We start from the raw sequence: 18,806 nt of genomic DNA, 5'->3' as shown, positions 1-18,806 counted from the left end.
ACAATAAGCCACAAAGCCAAAATAAAAATGGCAGGCAAAAGAAACAGTGAGAATAGAAAAACAAATTCTATGAGTTATACAATATAAAACATAAGGGATAAAAACAATTGGAAAAATTGGTCAAAGTAAAACTCTGTACTGTAGCAATCAATGAGACCCAAGAACTGGATAAGACAAAGTAAATATAAATATTGTCTAAGTATAATATCTTAGTAGAATGTAAAAAAAAAAAACAAGAAAAAACAACTAACCCTGAGAATTTCTTTTGTTAACCAAAACTTTGCATTGAATAAGTTCCATTATAGTTTCATGGTGTCCTCTTCTACAAGCCTCGTGTAAGGCAGTGTTAAGAGATTTGTTCACAGAGTCAATATTTACCTAATGACAAGGAGAGAGAAAATATGTCCTAACGTAGCATTTACTTTTTTTTTTAAATCAACAAATAGTTCATTTTTAGAGAATTTTTGTAAAGAAAACTGATTAAATTGTTAAATAAAGATCCTACTAGATACAAAAATCATGTTAAACAACTTAATTTCTAGACAATAAATATTAAAAAGCTTATCTGTGGTGTTTTGTAAATTTTGGAGAATAAAATATTTCACAAGTCATGTTAAACTTTATAAATTTTCTTTCCTTTAATAATGGCAAAAGTTAGTTTTTAAAGTTGTTTTTTTAATGACTAAAAACAAAATTTCATAATAATTTCCAAATATTTTACAATTTTATGAAACTCTTTGATGACTTGCGCTTGATTGTTGATGGCTGCATGATGTAAAAAATTATTTCCTTCCTCATCTGTGACACTGGCATCAATCTGTTTATAAAAGATGCAGCAACATTTTGTAAGTACTTTTCCTAATTATTAATTAGTTAAACAAGTAACCAATGCAATTACATATTGTTCTATTTTACTCTTTGCCTTTGCTTTTCCATAATTTAAATTGCAAATACAAAAACAAAGCCAAATAAAATATTCAGAAAGCCACTAAGATAAAGGCACATTTCTTATTTCATACTCTAGGACATATTTGTACAAATGCTCCTTCTTCCCTAATTACCAATGACTTGGCAGAGTTCAAGTCTCTAATAAACATTCATGACTAGATTAACACATGGATAGGCATATGATGTAAATAACTTCTGTTTTGAAGCAACTCTGTAAAGCAACTTCATTTATTAATAATAAGACATTGTCTTTGATTCTAAAGATTAAGAACAAGCACAGTATTTCACTTGACTATGCATGCAGACCCAGCTGCATTTTTTGCCTGATCCATTAAAGCCCTTGTCTGCTGGGGTCTATAAAAGTTCTTTTGACATAATCCCTTTTTGAATACATCAAAAGCTGCCTTTAGTCTGATTCTCAAACCATTTTATGAGGTAATTTTACAAGTTCTCACCCCAATGTCCCTATTATTTGATGTATATGTCTTACCTTCAATTCAAGCAGAAGTTTAATACGTTCAATATTTCCAACAGAAGCTGCTAAAAACAGAAGAGAATTAGATCCTGCTGTTGAAGATAGTACTTTTGAGTTCACATCTGCAATTAAAAACAAATGTTAACATATATATTTTCATTTGGTACATTTTAAACACTATCTAAACCACATGTTTTATCAACTAATTATAGGTAGATTCTTTATTTGAACAAGGGGATGAAACAGTAATATAATCCAAATTAACATATTAATCAACATAGCTTTTATTTCTTTGAGAGTGAGTGAGTTTTACAGGGACAAAATTAAATTACTGAATAACTACCAAATATTTCATATTTTGCAGTAGTATCATGTTATTTTTAGACAGGCATTAGATTTCATTATCAGGTAAGCTATACTGAAAGAAAATCATTTATGATAACTTGCAACCCTGGGCTATAAAAGCAGGCAAACATTTGTTCAAGTCATATGTTATCTTATATATTATGTTGACTTATGATAATGATCTATTTACTAGCATGAAAAAATTTGATAGAAAAGAAACTTAAGAATAACATCAAAATATGAAATAGACTCACTCTGACACAGATGACAGAAGATTAACTGGTTACAAAAAAAGAATGTTTATAATAAACTAATAAAAAGGAAAATATTTTACTTGGAATAAAATCTTGAAAATTTTCTAATTCCTGTTTTCTTTGATGAATAACCAGTAGCTTTAAGATGAGATCATTGTCACTGCTAACAGCAAATGTCCAAACATCATCCCCCATCAAATTTTTGTGATAGACATTAGCTCCTAGGTGTAGCTACAAAATGACATAGATATTCTTTGATATATAAGATAGACATAAGCTCCTAGCTGTAGCTACAAATTGACATAAAGATATTCTTAAATATAAAAGATTGACCTATCAAAATTATCAATAAATCAATTTGAACAAATTTAAGTAGAAATTGGCTTATGTGTTTAGCTTTAATTGAATAGGCATAAGTAAAATAAAAATATTGGATTATATAAACATCCCACTTTAGTCTATATATACAACAAAGGGCTGTTGGTGTTGATCTTAAAGAGATCTATTTCTAATCCAATCAAATTGCATTCAGCATTAACAATGTTGTAATTTAAAAGTCACACTTTTTTATAAGTTCAACATTGCTATATTACTATATGAACAATCAGTATTCTTTAAATGTTCTATGTGTTTGTAGTCTTTATTTGATTTATTTATATCATAGAATCTTTCATATAATTTCATGAATATGTAATGTAGAATTATATAGGCCTACCAGTGTCTGCATGGACTTTGGCCTTCCATATTTAGCTGTCAGAAGTAAGGCAGTGTCACCCCTCTCATCTGCTGCATCAACTAAGGCACCTTTGGAAACTAAAATCTAAATGTAATAATTAATAAACAGTTATAATGTTCAATATCATATTAGGTTGTAAATGTAAACTAGCATCTTTTTCTACACAACTGCTTTGCAATCTTATAAGCTATTATTTATTTTATTAGTACTGGCTCATATTTGGATAACATTTCCACAATCTCATAGAAAAAATCTCTTTATTCAGTCAACCTTCTTCAATTGCCACAAAATGCCAAATTCTGCTTTGTTAAAAACATTTTTCCTTCATTATGTAAATCATAGTAATGTAATTGTTTATGTTTTTAGCTTAAGTTTGGCTGCCACAGATTTTCAAATTTTAAAGCCTAGTAGGGTAAATGTTCTATCTTTTACTATTTTTCTAATTTTGGATATGTCTTCTATTTATGTAAACAACTAAAGCAATAAAACGTCTTTGATTGTGTAAACCATTTCGCTCCATTAAATTGTTACCATTTTTTTTTTTTGACTTTTGAATCTGGCTACTGTCACTTATTTTGTTAAGTTGTCTGGGTTTGTTTTTTTTTTGCACAAGTGCATTTTTCCACAATGATGCCTGCCGGTGCGACCCGCATCCCATGCACCCACTAGTGACACTACCGGTAATTACATTTAGTGAAAACCCATTAAGATTTTTAAAAATATAAATAATCATTTTAAAATTAGGCTAAAGTTGCCTATTTTGAGCATGCTTTTAGTTTCTTTGCATTCATAAATGAGTTGAATAAAGAAATAGACATTCATGAACATTTTGTGCACCATCTTATGTAGACATCTCACTGAACAGATTCCTGGCAAAATTGAACATTACAAGAAGTAAATAATGTGACAATTTATAGACCACCATCAGCTTCATAAAGGAGGAATAGATTTTGTAAAAAAAATAGGTTCCATGTTACTTGCTTAACTAATAGGGACAGCTTGCTGTGTAAAAAAAAATCCAAAAAAAGGAATAAGAAGAAATAATGATTACTGATAGGCCTATAATTAAAATATATAAATTTATTAATATTTTAATACATCTACCTCAATGATGTTGGCAAATCCTTCCCTAGCGGCATGATGAATAGGTCTCTCACCTCCTCGGATTGCAAAATTAGGATCTGCTCCAAACTCTAATAAAATGGAGACAATTTTCTCAAATCCCAGGGCACTGGCTAAAACGATTGGTGCGACAAGGCCCAGTTTTCGTGTTTGACTTACATTGGCATGTCCTTCCCTGGCTAGGATGTCGACCGTTTCAGTAAAACCATAGCGCACCGCCCAGTATAAAGCAGTGGAACCTTTATCATTCTCTATGCTAAGGTTAGCACCTTGTTTCAACAACGACCTCACGGTGGCTTGATGTCCCCAGCGGGATGCCCACAATAAGGAAGTGTCATTTTTGGCATTCAGATGGTTGACATCTATTCCCTGACTGATGATAAATTCTACTAACTCCGTAAAGCCGTAATATGCGGCCAAATGTAAACATGGGAACGTCCTTGGCCTCTGGCCTATAATCTCCACCGGTGTTTCCTTATTTAGCAGATCAATGCGTTTGTCTCTGTTTGTCAGTTTGGATAACAAAGTTTTAAAAAGTTGTAAATTATTTTGTTCTACGACCTGGTGTAGTACATTCTTCTTTCCCTTAATTTTAGAAACTTCAACATCAAATTGTTGCAGGAGTAGCTGCTCGTCCCCAATGTCAAGGACAATGCTAATCAGGTCTTGACTTTTCAGTTCTACTGAATAGTGTAGAATGTTTTGACCATTGACCGGATCAAGAAGATCTTTGCTGTACAAAGCATGGTTAGCGTGTACTCTCTTTACGGCGGCCGAGAAAGCAGTAGTACCACTGTTGGCAGCATCTGTTTCAAATAAAAGATAAGGGTATGAAAAAAAATATTGACTACATCAACAGAATGATGGACATATAGCAGTAATTGATTTTTTGATTTGATTTTGTTTATTTTGGGTGACATTTTAATACTATACCATTACTTGCCCCAGCGCAGCCAAGGGGTTTTGAGTTTAAAACCCCCTACCAGGGGGGTTTGAGTTTAAAACCCTTATCAGGGGGTTTTGAGTTTAAAACTCCCTACCAGCGGGTTTTTTAGTGTAAAACCCTCTACCAGGGTTTTTTTTCAGTTAAATCCATCTCTTCTAATAACAAAACAAAAAGAAAAAGGAAAAGACTATCCCCAAATTCGAAGAGCACAGTTAAGGAATATTTTGATTTTATAACCCCCTATTCAATATAAAAAAAGCAAATTACACACTAAAAATTCTATGAGCGTAGCCTAAGGGTTTTGAGTTGAAACCAACTCCCCCTCCTCTTCAGTAGGGTTTGAAGCTAAAAAATACCTCTTCAGTATAAAAAAAAAGCAAATTACGCACTCAAAATGTTATGAGCGTAGGTAAATGGGTTTCGACTCAGCTTTGAGTTTAAACCCTCTTTAATATAAAAAAAGCAAATTACACACAAAAATTATTTGAGCGTAGCCAAGCCAATTGGGGGTTTTCAGTTTAAACCCCTCTCCTAAAGTTTGCTTTTCTTAAAGGTTTAAAACCCCTCCAGATGGTTTTGAGTTTAAAAAAAAAATAATTCTAAAGCAAACTACAGTTACCAAATACTATGACCGTAGCAAAATGGGGTTTTGAATTAAAAAAAACAAACTCCAGAGATTTTTTAGTTTAAAATCCACAACAGATGATTTTGACGATAAAACTTCCCTTTTCGATATAAAATCTAAAGCAAACTACAGTCACCTAATTCCAAGAGCGTATTCAAGAGAGGTTACACATTTCTACCAGTGGCGGGGCTCCATTAATAAAGTGCATTGAAAAGTCATCTGTCGAAATTGAAAAACACTAAATGTGGCTCAACAAAAAATGGCTAAGATAGATTTTAGGAGTCAGTTATAGAGATCGGGTCTAAATCAAGGAAATCCTATGCCGAATTGGGAGCCGACCAAGGTTGTGACAGAGCGTCGCATGAGGTTTGCGGGAAATGTTCTCCGACAAAATGAATTACGCATGCTTAAGGGTTGCGATGACATCCTAGTACAACTTGGCGCCAGTAAGTCAGTAAGAATAGCAGGTTTTTGAAATAAAACTTTTTAATAGCAGGAAAATTTAACTTATTCAACTGCTACAAACCTATCAATTGAGTCCAGTAATCCTCTTGCCCCAGAGTGGTTTTTCGCCGGACGATACCAGTAACTGGTCTTTGGCTGGCTGATTGAGGTCTGGTTTCTTTCACAATAGCTAATATTTTCTCAAGCTCTCCTTGTGACAAATCCAGAGTTTCTGGCACACGATTCTTAGGATTGAAATAGAAACTCTAATTATCAAATCTTTTCAAGTTGAGTTTTTTTTTTTAATATTTAGGTTATGGTTATTTGTTACCATTAACATTCTACAACATCCGTTAACAAGACTTTGGAATTTGGACGAGACCAAATTCCTCTTCTTCTTCTAGCTAGCTTTTTTTGCTGCTGAGCTGTGAGCTCTTTTGCAGACTGTGCCATTGAAAATAGTGTGTTGTTTTCTTCAGTTGTTCAGCATTCCCTTACAGAGTGCTGGTAATGTTGGGCTGAAGTGGTAGCAAGGTCTGCCTAAGATGGATTAAGATGGGGTATTCAAACTGATTTCAAAGTGGTTATAGTTCACGGTTTCATAAGGGTGGGCGATGTATCTACAGAGGGGTAGGTGTGTTGGATTTATTTTTTTAAGGTGGTCATTTAAAAGGTTAGGGTGATAACGTCAGGATTATCATTGGTGGTACTGGATTTACCTATAGGCATCATAAGCTATAGCATAGGGCATTCATTTGCTTGTAGGCCCCCCAAATACTGTCTTGAAGAGAGATCAAAGGAATAAATTGCTTTATGTTGACCTATCAGATAGCTTAGGCCTTATAAATCCAAATCCGGCCCTGCTCTATTGGATAAGCACACATGTGTATGAGAGGAGGGCTGGGAGGACAGTACTACAATGAACACGTCATTAAGAACATTCCCATGGTGAACCAGTTGTAGAGAGCATGTTACTTCTGTTAAGAAAATACACGGGCGAATCTCGTTAGCTGTTTTTTTTTTAAAGGTGAATTGCGAATTTCCTTTAAAAATCAAATGTTTAATAAAAAAGTACGACGGTTTTTGTTTTTGTCCTATTAATCTGTTATTGAAAAATAATGTTTATTAAGTTTCAGATGTTCTGCCTACCTCTCGGCTCTCTCGTAGTGCCACAAAGTCACCATCTTCGGAGGCGTCGCCTCCCGGGGCAGCTGGCGCGGTTTTGGTGGTACCTTTCTCCGCCATGCTTTACAGCTGTAAACGAAAAACAAAGGTCACTATTTTTTAAAATACTTCATTAACATTTCACAAATAACTTGTAGGGCTGAGTGGACTGCATTGTTTGGACGCTAAGCTAGAAATATCAATTATATCAATACAAAAATCAATTGAGTTTTATGGGGTTAAATCAACGTCGGAACCGTCAATAAAGAGAGAAAGAGTTAATATTAATACAACACTGGTGGTCCAATGAAGGCAATCGGAAATAAACTTTTTCCATTTTATTTCTTATAAAGTCTGCGGAGTTCGGTCACGGAACAGTTTGACAGAGATAAGGAAAAAGTCTTGACACTTCAAAGTGACCTTCGGATTGATCTTCCGAGTCTGTTCACCCCCTACCATTGTACTTGGACTGTACTTTGACTTCCTTTCCTATCTTTAGAGAAGTCTTTCAATTATTCTTCAGTCACACGTTCACACCTTGTTGGAAGGGGTCGAAGAAAAAAAAAATATAGGTCTTTAGTGTTCATTTTCTATTTATAGTAACTTAGTCAACATTGGCACGCGGTGGAGTTTATGAATGAAGTTGCTAGGGTCGAAGGACAATAGAAACAAGGGACATAACTGTCTTGCACGAAAATACACAAAATTAAACAAGGGAGATAACTGTCGTGCACGAAAGAAATTCATTTATTGCAGTAATGTAACCTCAATTTTCATTTTAAGTTTTAAATAATACATTTATATACATTAATTCATTCTTTTTTTCTAGCATCTAGAATATTTCTAGATGATTCGATTTAGGCTCTAGAAGCAGAAGCACGTAAGATACTATCCAAATAACGGGTCAGAAATAGTATGAACAAAATGGAAAACTAATGACATGATATTTCTCTTTACTTCTCAACAATTAGATTTAACATAACAAACTCTCAACCTCTCTCATCCCTTATAGACTTTGATTGGATACCAATACTATTCCATTTTACAATTGTGGATCTGCCTACATTTCCTGACTTGGTTCTGAGTTTTTTCGTCTGGACTTGTTACTTTATTTTTGGCTCCAAAGTATAAATACAAATATGCAAATCATTTTACTTAACTTGGGGGGGGGGGGGGGGGCGCAGGGGGGGCCGGAGTGCGTGGTGGCCGATTGGTAAAGCGCTTGACTTCCGAACCGAAGAATCACGAGTTCAAGTCCCGGTAAAAACTGGGATTTTGAACTTAGGGGTAAAGCGGTTGATTGTTGTGCTGGCTTCATGACGCCCTCATTGACCGTCGGGCATAGAGGGAGGATAAGCTTTACAGCCTCTGCCCCTATAAATTGCAAGGTCTGAACTTCGATTCAGCTCTCACTCAGTCCTTATATAGAGCTTAGCTGTTGATGGAATGTTATATGGTGGGAAGAGTTGTGCCCATGCATAGGGGGACACTACTCAGGTAGCCAAGATGGCTGATTAAAGTTGTTTGTTATGCGCTGAAAGTGTTATTCATAGACTTATTATAGACTTATATTATTTTTAGTCTATGGTGTTATTATTTCAAGTTTGTTTATATTCAACTAACCATCGTAATGGAGAACTGAGCACTGACGTCTAAACTCAAGCTCCTAGTCAGTGGCGTAGCAACCATTTCGCAAAGTAGTTCATTGCCCCCGGGCCCACGACCAATAGGGGCCCAAACGGGCTTTTGTGTGGGGAACATATTGATGTAAACTCTATAGATCTACATGATGATATATCTACATTATTGGAATTCAATCATTCTATATTTCAATTCTATTTCTGGTGTTCGAGCAAAATAATAAATCGGTGCAAATCTTATTACTGGAGTATGAACAAGGAAAGTAACTCTTCAATTATCATACAACGTAGCATTAAATTCTAACGTATTCAGATTTTAATAATAGAAATAATATTTTTAAAAATGTGTAAATAACGCGAAAGTGCTCTAATAGGTAAATTATGTTTGATTTTGGTTTTGTTTAATTGTTATGTCTTCTTCAATATTATGGTATATATTCACTAGTTTAATGACATGAATCAATAGTATGAATAGACTGTAACATTAAGTCTTATATTATTTATTCCGCAGATGACTAAAATAAGGTTACACATTTTTAATTATGGATTATTAGTAGCACTGCTTATCATTCATTACTCAAGATGATTAATCCAAATTGACGTGTAACAGACCTCACCCCACAATTACTCTTCCAATTATTCAAAGTAACTTCAACATGTGTTCATGAAAGACAAGCCCAAGATCACAATCAGTATAAACAAATAACAACATTCATTTCTAAACAAAGATGCTTCATAAACACAAAGTCCCCTATAAAGTTAATGTCAAAGATTCAGTCAGGACTAAGTCTTCGCATTCAGAATATATGAAGATTTAGCATGTGACTCGGAATACTAGCATGTTACATGGTTGACAATGACAATGACCTTTTAACTCTTTCTCTCCTAACTGACGATACCAACGTTGATTCCATCAGAATGTGGTAAATAATTACGGAGAGAAAGAGTTAAATGACCCGGAAGTTTGAGGATCTCGTTCTCGTTTAGCCCATAAGGAACGTGTGTACATTTATGTGTTGTCTGTCAAATGTCTTGTTTTCTTAGATTAGATTAGATACAGCATTGCTCAATTTGGCTTCAGTCACACTCAACTTACCAGAAAGGGCCTAACGTCGTATTCCTGAACCTTGCTACGCCACTGCTCCAAGTAGTTTGTTAGTAACAAATTACTTACATTAAAACGAGATCATACTCGAAGACTCGTGAAATATTTTATCCATATGATCTTGTGGGCTAGATTTGTAATTCAGGGCTGACTTCTCAACTCAAGGCCCTGCTCATAACTTAGAGTTCAGTTTTCAGTTCGTGCTCAATCAGATAGTATACAACTCAAAAACCAATCAGTGACAATATAGCTCTACAGTTCGTGTAGTTAAACACCTTCACTGAGCCTGCAGATCTATTTTGTTTCAAGGGCAACATTTGTTTCTAAATAAATGCCATGAATGATAGAATCAATGAATAATTATAAACCAACGATATTTCGCGTACTTAGAAAGGAATAGATCGATATTGATTGATTGAATTGGTGATGCTTCGATTGTTGGGCTTGTAGTCATGGCGAGACAATTGTCTTCAATCTAACTTGAGTCGATATCTTTCTACTGACAGTCTAACACTCGATTAGAGAGTTGATGGACACTAGATAGCCGCGGGGGAAACTCCTTCGAGAAATGACGTCATTATGAACATTATAGTCATCAGACAGTGATGAGTCCAATATTAAAAAATACTTTTTTAGCGGCCCCCGAAAGGGGAAAAGACGCTATTAGTTTTGTGCGAAATGTCTGTCCGTCCGTCCCGTTTAGATCTCGTAAACTAGAAGAGATATTGAAAATCCGACTTCACAATATTTTAGACCATTCAAAGTTCTGATGCAACGGCTACTTTTCTTTTCCTGAAAGCGAAAATTCTAATTTTTAAAATCAATTATGCAAGCAGTTTTTTATAAGAAAAAGCTAATTAGTATGCATTATATGTTAGACCTTATTTAAGACGAATAGTAATCTTATAAACATCATTTTCGTGAACATTTTTTCTATATAGCGGAATTTTTTTTTTTAGCATTCGAATATGAGATAGAGCCTTTTCAAAACAATTAACTTATTTATTCGAACCGAGGGCCCCGGGTTCGAATCCTGGTGAAGACTGGGATTTTCAACTTCTGAGTCTACCCAGCTCTAATGGGTACCTGACATTAGTTGGGGAAAAGCAAAGGCGGTTGGTCGTTGTGCTGGCTACATGACACCCTCGTTAACCGTAGGCCACAAAAAATAGATAAAGTTTACATCATCTGCCATATAGACCACAAACTAGTTAGGCCAGGTTCACATCTAACTTTACATTCACTTTCACGTATCCTTTGATCTGCGGGACGGTTGGGGCACTACACAAGATCTGTTAACCTTCTTTCTCCATTCTTATCTCTCATTTGTCTTTGATATAATTTCATTCGGATGTTCTTTCTGAAAATATTGAAGCCTACCTGGGTGGACCACTGGTCGTGCGGTTTGCGCGCTGGACTGTCGTTTGGATTTATCGACAATCGAAGGTTCAAACCCTGCCTGCTCCCATCCCCCGTCGTCCTGCGGGAGGTTTGGACTAGGAAGTAAACTATCTTCAACTTTGAAGGATTATCCGAATTATGTAAAACATTTTACTTTGGGGGCCGATTTTGAGTTTGTGTTTCCACAAAATTGTTTCAATTATTTTGAATAAATCATGTAGGCCTAATCCTACACTCTAATACTAGCATATATATACATATATATAATTAGATAGATAGATAGATAGATAGATAGATAGATAGATAGATTGATTGATTGATTGATTGATTGAGATAATGACATTAAGACTTGTCTTCGAGTCCAAAGATTAATTAATGAGGAATGCAGGATTTTCCGTGGCTACTCAGCCCCAGCTTTGCCACATCCAGCGTGATTGATTGATTGATTGATTGAGATAATGACTTATTAAGACTTGTCTTAGAGTCCAAAGATTAATTAATGAGGAATGCAGGATTTTCCGTGGCTACTCAGCCCCAGCTTTGCCACATCCAGCGCAGATGGCTGCCTGGTCGTGCGGTTTGTGCGCTTGACTGTCGTTCGGATTTATCGATGGTCTCGGGTTCAAACCCTGCCCGCTCCCATCTCCCGTCTTCCTTCGGGAGGTTTGGACTAGGAAGTAATTATCTTCAACTCTGAAGGAACATCCGAAACATGTAAAACATTTTACAAACAATAAACATTTTACAAACATATCACCATTGTTCGCCGGTGTTCATTTACATTTTCTTGTCGCCATCTACGTGTGTGGATTTTCTTTTGACATCAAAAGTGTATCCTGCGGCCTTTGAAAATGATCTCCAGCTGTCTCGTTTAGAAGCCTCCTGCAGCCAGGCGCTCTCTTCTATGTCAGCTAAGGCAAGTTGGCGCCTAAGCTGGTCTTTGAAGCTTTTCCGTGGGGCACTATTACGTCGACCACCTTTCAGCTCACCAAAAAAAAACTGCTTTTGGCATACTTTCGTCCCCCATACATACGGGATACGTGCCCAGCCCAGAGTAACTGTCGAATTATAAGGCGTTCAAAACGGCGTCCGCAAGGACATCGCAGTTTGTAGTGCGGTCTTGCCACTGTATCTTCATGATGGAGCGCAAGCATCTTTGGTGAAAGCGTTCAAGAAGTCTTAGTTGTTTTCTGTGTTGTACCAATGTCTCAGATCCATATAGAAGGGTCGAGAAACCACTGTGTGGTAGACACTAATTTTGATTTGGCAGTCCAAACTTTCGCATGAAAGGGTCCAAAAGCACTACTGGCCCTGGCCAGGCGGTTAACAACTTCCCTTGAAAGCGATGCGTTATTTAACACTATGCTTCCTAGATATTTCAAATGGTCTACCACGTTAAGGGGCTGTCCATTTACGGTGATCTTTGTGGCCGAGTTGATGATATTGAGTGACTTCTGAAACGGGACTTTTGTTTTCCCGAGGTTTATAGATAAATCAAAAGAGGCGGCATCGTATATATATTTCTTGACCGCGATCTGGAGATCATGTTCATTATGAGCTAGAAGGGCGCAATCATCGGCCTAGAGAAGCTCGGTTGTGACCAAATGTTGGTGCATCGTCGAGCTCCTCTCTCATAATTTTCTGAGAAATAGTTGCCAGCGAATCCTCCGATACAAACCTTTTGGCACCTAATCAAAGGCTATAGTGTTCTGTCCAGCGATTTAGTATATTCGCCTTGATAGTTAAAGAGTGGAATCATAGGAAGATTTTTAGCAGCGCTGTAGTCTGGTAAGTTGGGCTATAGGCACATCGTAAACAGGGCGTGTGTCACCAATGTCAACATGTCCCTGCATGTAGATAGACGTTTGTCCATGTCCAGTGAACAGCAAAAAGAAGAACAGCACAACCACGTTTAGAAATGTCTCCAGGCGATTGAATGCAAAGTATCTATTAACTTTAAATATATTGAACCATTTCATGTTTATATATATTTAGTGGGCCTAGTAAGCCTTTTGTAATGGTTATAGAGAACCTATCTTCCTTAACTTTCGTGGTTGGGATGCTGTGACAGTTTACGTAACCAAATTCCTTCCACTTTTCTCGGTCACCGCCTGTTCTTAACGGGATATCAAGAGAGAGCCTGGTCCATTCTTTTACGTTGTCCAGCCAGCTTTTCTTTGTGCTTCGTCCACTGTAGCTTGAAGAATGACTTTGACAGTGAGTCACGTCTTACAAAATGACCAAACCAGCTCAGTTTTCGTCTCTCCACAGTATCAGGGAGTTCTTTCTTTTTGCCAGCCAGAGTTATGACTTGAACAAGTACACACTCACTTGTCTTCTTTTACATGTATGTGATACCCAGCGGGTTTTTTTCCAGCACCCTCCCCCCACCCCCAAGTCTTTTATTTCATTTTCGTTATGTTAAGAGGCTTATGTGTAAAACCAAAAAAAATTGTGTGTATAGCATAACACTGTGCCTTATAACACGTGCAAGCCACATGTAAATAGTTCTATTTATGGCCAAGACGATGGTAATCATTTTCTTGCCTCAGCGTGGCTCCCTTATGAAAACGTCCAGTACAGGAAAAGCACATACTAGGTATATACGGTAGTAAGTTAGTAGACGGTATATCCTGAAGAATTCCGCAGTACGTTCTCATGGACAGTCATTTCACGTGCAGATAATGTAATAAACGTTTGCTAACCTTGCCCCAATACGCCACACCGTTCTTTGCTGCCCTGGCGGCTGTTAGTGGCATTATATTGTAAAACTACAGAGGAATCTCTCGTGGGGCTCGGACTCAGGTCTCTCCAGGCAGGGGAAACTGGCGTGGCTTAAGGATTCGTGGACAAACAATAAATGAATGTTATACAAGGTTACAAAGACAGTTTGTGTGGAAACACACACTCAAAATCTGTCCCCGAAGTGGTCCACCCAGGCAGGTAAAAAGGCAGGTTTCGATATTTTCAGAAAGAACATCAGAATGAAATACTATCAAAGACAAATGACAGAGAAGAATGGAGAAAGAAGGTTGACAGATCTTGCGTGCTGCCCCAGCGGTCCAGCAGACCAAAGGATAGGTGAAAGTGAATGTGAAGTCAGATGTGAAGCTGGTCTAACTAATGTCTTATAAATTATAATGAATAACTAATTGTTATGTTTGAAAGGGTCAATCTAGCTCTTATTCAAGTCTTCAAAATAACACATTTCCGTAAAAAAAATGTTTTCCTCTTTGGTTAAGTTTACTATTCAAATGTTTAGATGTGCAGTTCAGTCGATAATATGAAAAACTACTTATTAATTGTTGTTTTAAATTATGTCCAACTTATATGCATACTAAATACATTTTTTCTCTTTAAAAAAAGTAATCATTCTTTTTTGTGTAAATGTAGTAGTTGGTATGACGGAACTTACCTAACTTAACAATACAAATTTAAAAATATTTTTTTTGACAGAAAATCGAAAACCATTTGCATAAATGTGGTGTACATTGTGTGCAATACAGTAAAGATCCTCCATTGTTTATTACTATTGATAGTGAATAGTTGTAAAAGTGGTGTATTTTTATGAGAAAAAAAAACTGTTTGCATAAAAGATTTTAAAAATTAAATTTTTCGCTTTCAGAACTTCGAATAATCTAAAATATGATGCTGGATTTTCACTATCTTTTCTAGTTTACGAGATCTAAACGGGACGGACGGACAGACATTCCACACAAAACTAATAGCGTCTTTTCCCTTTTCGGGAGCCGCTAAAAATGATCATAAGGTCAGTGAAGAGCCAATCTCTCATTTCTATAAAATCCTTTAGTTTCGTCAAAAGTCATAAAAGTACAAGCTCGACATTTCATAGACACTTTACTCATCTAAGGTACCGGTAACTTTACTCATCTAAGGTTCCGGTAAATCTTGACAAGCTAAATGCAAAATAAATAAAACGTTAGAATGTCTATTTAAAAAAAAAAAGGAACACTAGTGCGGTTATTCTTGCCAATCGTTAAATAATATTTTGTACTTCTCTGAGACTACCAGAAGCTCTGTAACTCTAGACTGACATAAGACATTTTAACTTGTGTGGACAGTGACGCAGCAGTGCTAATAGAAGACAAGAACTGGGAGAGAGGGGGGGGGTGATCTTAAGAAAAAAGCTGATCGATCAACGATTATCGATTTATTAGTTTCAATGTTTATTTTAAGCTATTTTTGAAGTTTAAAAGCTATTGGGGGGGGGGGGGGGGGAGAGAACGGAAATAATGGCAACCCCAGTAAACAACAATTTTGTTTCCCAAAACGAGAGGAGAAATAGATTGCTCCCCTTTGTTTCAAAATTCTGCATATTATATGGGAATATTTAAAACCGTAAAAAAAAAATGAAAGGATGAAAATTGATTGGAACGAAAAGTGAACATTCAATTTATGATATACACTTTCACACACATATTCACACACGCACACACACACACACAGAATAACATGCAGCAACAGTAAGGCCTTCAACAGGTTTTGTTATATCGTGAATACCATAGAAGAGATTACTTTAAATCGTTATAAAACAATTGTGCATTAAAGATACATTCATAAGGTGTACAGCTCAAAGATGGTCTCTGAAATATAAAGTGATCGAATGGTTTACAAAGGTGCTATAAAGATCAACCCAGGCGCCATTTTGCCCTCACTCGCATTGAGGAAAGTAGCTGGAAGCAGGTGGTCTCTGAAATATACAGTTGGAGAGCTCTAACGAAGCCCTTATAGAGGTCAGGCCAGGGCCGGCCTTACCAATTTCGGGGCCCTATGCGGAAGGGATTGCGCCGGGCCCAGTCTTTGTTAGGGATAAGCATAATTTCAAAACTAAGATTTTGTATTAGAAAATACATTCGTCTTTACAATAACTATTTATTAAATGAAAGCTGACAATGCCGTTCGTTTTTTTTTTTTTTTTTTTTTTGTATCGCGCGTATAATTGGCACCCCAAAATGACAATATTGTGTATTTTTCCGGAGATTTTTATGAGTTTTCATGACATTATTAATTTCGGGAGATTTTCGGGACTTTTTCATATACCTATTTGCAATTACTGGAGATTTCCAGGAGCCCCTGGAAGCCGCGGTAATACTGTTATTATATATAAGTTATAATGTTTTACTTTCATAATTTACACCTAGAATTAGCACGGGGAATATGAACGTGCGGGGCCCACTGCGACCGCATAGGTAGTAGTGGCCTAAGTCCGGCCCTGGGACAGGTGAAGACTACGTATAGAAAAAATAAAGACTCCCGGTGTACATCTGCTTTGTCTGCATAAGTTGGGGAAATATATGCAGGTCGCAGCTGGGTTTACTTAGCCATGAGAAAAACAGCTCTCACCCTTAATCTTTGGAATCGAAGACATTGTCATTAATTAATTATATGGCTAGCACAACGACAAACTATAGGCAGGGCCTTACCCTCCAGAAGCTAAACAAAAAGATACATTTTTTTTTACTAAAATATGCGAATTATTTTTTTAAAGAAGGACAATTGTATTAAATTTACAAGCACTTTTTTTCTTTCTTCTTAAATAAGGCATGCTTTTAGGGCCGGATTTAAGGCAGGGCAGGCGGAGGTTACAGTCCCAGGGATTCCACAAAAGGGATTTTAAATAGTCTCAAAATTAAGACGTAACGTATTAATTACTTTTACTTTTCGAACTTTTTTTTTTGTCGCATTTCTTACCAACAAGACTTTTTTTTTGTCCCTTCCAAAGTCTACATTTAGGCTGCTGGCTATAGTTGATCCCAGGTACTATAAAATCTATAACATATCGAGATATTTACTGATATATGTATTGACAGAAAGGGAGATAAGCTCTTGTTAGTGAAAGTATTTGTTTATATTTTCTTACCTGTCAAATAGAATTCCCTCTCAACATTCCATCCATTAGAAAAACAGTCCCAGTTATTCTCTTCTAGTCCCAAAACAGTCTCTACAGTCACTAACCTAAACTCTTGATCGGGTTTCCGAGGACATTGTTGCACAACAAGTTTCGTAGTTAGAGGGGGAAAGGGGGAGACTACACTACACATACACACACCCTCCCTTCAAAGAGACCTAACTGCACGTTCACGCTTGGTTAAACATGCAGATCAATCCAAACTCAATATGCCGATACCATGGACGCCTCAAACGTCACGCGGATCGCCTCTGACTCAAAACGATCACATATGGCGGTTTAGTTTAGGGAATTACTCCCCCCTACTCCCAAATTACAGCGCTTGTTCATGTTTGTTTTGTTTTTTAAGGAATGGGATTGATAATAAGTTGATAGGCTTACTTGTCATTATAACGCGCATTTAGCAATTCAGGGGAAGTGAATGAGGTCCTTCTCCCACCCCATTAGCCAAATAAACCTCTACGTTTTTTTAAAATACTTTCCAAATACTACTAGGGTCTGTCTATTTCACCTACTTTCTCGGAAGTACTTCAACTGCCCCTGAACTCCCCCCCCCCACACACACACCAAACAATTTTAACATCCTCTTTTTATTTTATTTATTGTTTGAAAATAATATTTTTTTGTTGCAGTCATGAAGTGCACAGACTGCTAAGGTGAGCTTAAATAAGATTATGGTATCGCACCCCCCCCCCCACACGCACATAAACACTCAAAAGATCTGAATGTCGGGGTGTTATATGTGTTCTTAAATGTGTATGTTTCTAAGGTGACAGTGAGAAGTTAGCGATTGGTTGGTGGCTATGTACTATGAATGATGAAATGTCAGCTGATTTGTCATAATGCAGAGGTTAAGAGAGGAAGACGCTCTAGAGATTTGAAACAGCAAAGACGTGTTTTTGTTGTGAGATTTTGTTGAAGACTCCCAGTCTCTATTATCACTACTAGATTTAGTTCAACTCTAGTTGAATGTGTCTATACTGTTATATTTAGTTTTGTTTTTTAAAAACAACAATTTGTACCAGTGATTTAATGCCTACATTGGTTTAGTTATACTAGTGATCTAACGCTACAATCCAATGACCTACAACAACAATGGGATCATTTCAGTCACAATCTCTCTCTCTGAATGTGTTTGCCTTCTCATTCTCTCCCTGGTTCCAGTTTCTCAAGTTGTAAAGATCTTAAAACATGGACCAATCACATGAGTTAGCTTTTTTTTTGTTTATGGTCACTATGCCTTCCAGAGAGCAAGAGACTTTTCATTCCAATCACTAACTTAATAGAACAAAGATAAATACTACAAGATCTTGGTTTATCAATATCTTTTCTTTACACTAGAATGGACATTTTTCTTAAATTTAAAGATCTAAGTGTGATAAGCATTCTGAACTATTATCTTGATGGTAAAGCCATTCTGCAGGAGGTTTTGGCTTGAATATAATAAGCCTTTATTTCTGAGGGAATATCTGACAAACTGTATACAATTCAACTGAGAAGAAAATGTCAACTGCCTGCAAATGTGTTGTATAAGGTAGTTGATGGTTTAATACTAGTAATGACCTTGTTACTTTTTTTTATTTAACCCAAAAGTGAAAGGCACAAAAAGTTATTCAAGCTGTTTCAACAGAATAACATTTTCCTTAGACCAGATCAACAGTTAGAAGAAATA

The 18,806-nt window shown here is 36.3% G+C and overlaps 1 protein-coding gene across 1 annotated transcript in view; it reads right to left on the bottom strand.

The window, feature by feature from the left end:
* LOC106061369 (uncharacterized) overlaps positions 1 to 17,288 on the bottom strand; it is a 33,582-nt gene extending 16,294 nt beyond the window's left edge. Inside the window, exons 1-9 of the mRNA XM_056004407.1 lie at positions 17,087 to 17,288; positions 7,045 to 7,149; positions 5,978 to 6,140; positions 3,863 to 4,686; positions 2,738 to 2,842; positions 2,103 to 2,253; positions 1,439 to 1,545; positions 722 to 817; positions 252 to 378 (exon numbers count right to left, since the gene is read on the bottom strand). Coding sequence (XP_055860382.1) covers positions 252 to 378; positions 722 to 817; positions 1,439 to 1,545; positions 2,103 to 2,253; positions 2,738 to 2,842; positions 3,863 to 4,686; positions 5,978 to 6,140; positions 7,045 to 7,140 — 1,669 coding nt within the window. The 5' untranslated portion in view covers positions 7,141 to 7,149; positions 17,087 to 17,288. The remainder of the gene's footprint in view (positions 1 to 251; positions 379 to 721; positions 818 to 1,438; positions 1,546 to 2,102; positions 2,254 to 2,737; positions 2,843 to 3,862; positions 4,687 to 5,977; positions 6,141 to 7,044; positions 7,150 to 17,086) is intronic.
* Positions 17,289 to 18,806: the final 1,518 nt, after the last annotated feature.

The sequence above is a fragment of the Biomphalaria glabrata genome, chromosome 11 (assembly GCF_947242115.1).
Source record: "Biomphalaria glabrata chromosome 11, xgBioGlab47.1, whole genome shotgun sequence".
Classification (NCBI taxonomy): domain Eukaryota; kingdom Metazoa; phylum Mollusca; class Gastropoda; family Planorbidae; genus Biomphalaria; species Biomphalaria glabrata.
The sequence above is the reverse complement of the archived record's forward strand: the minus strand, read 5'-3'. Positions and strand labels throughout refer to the sequence as shown.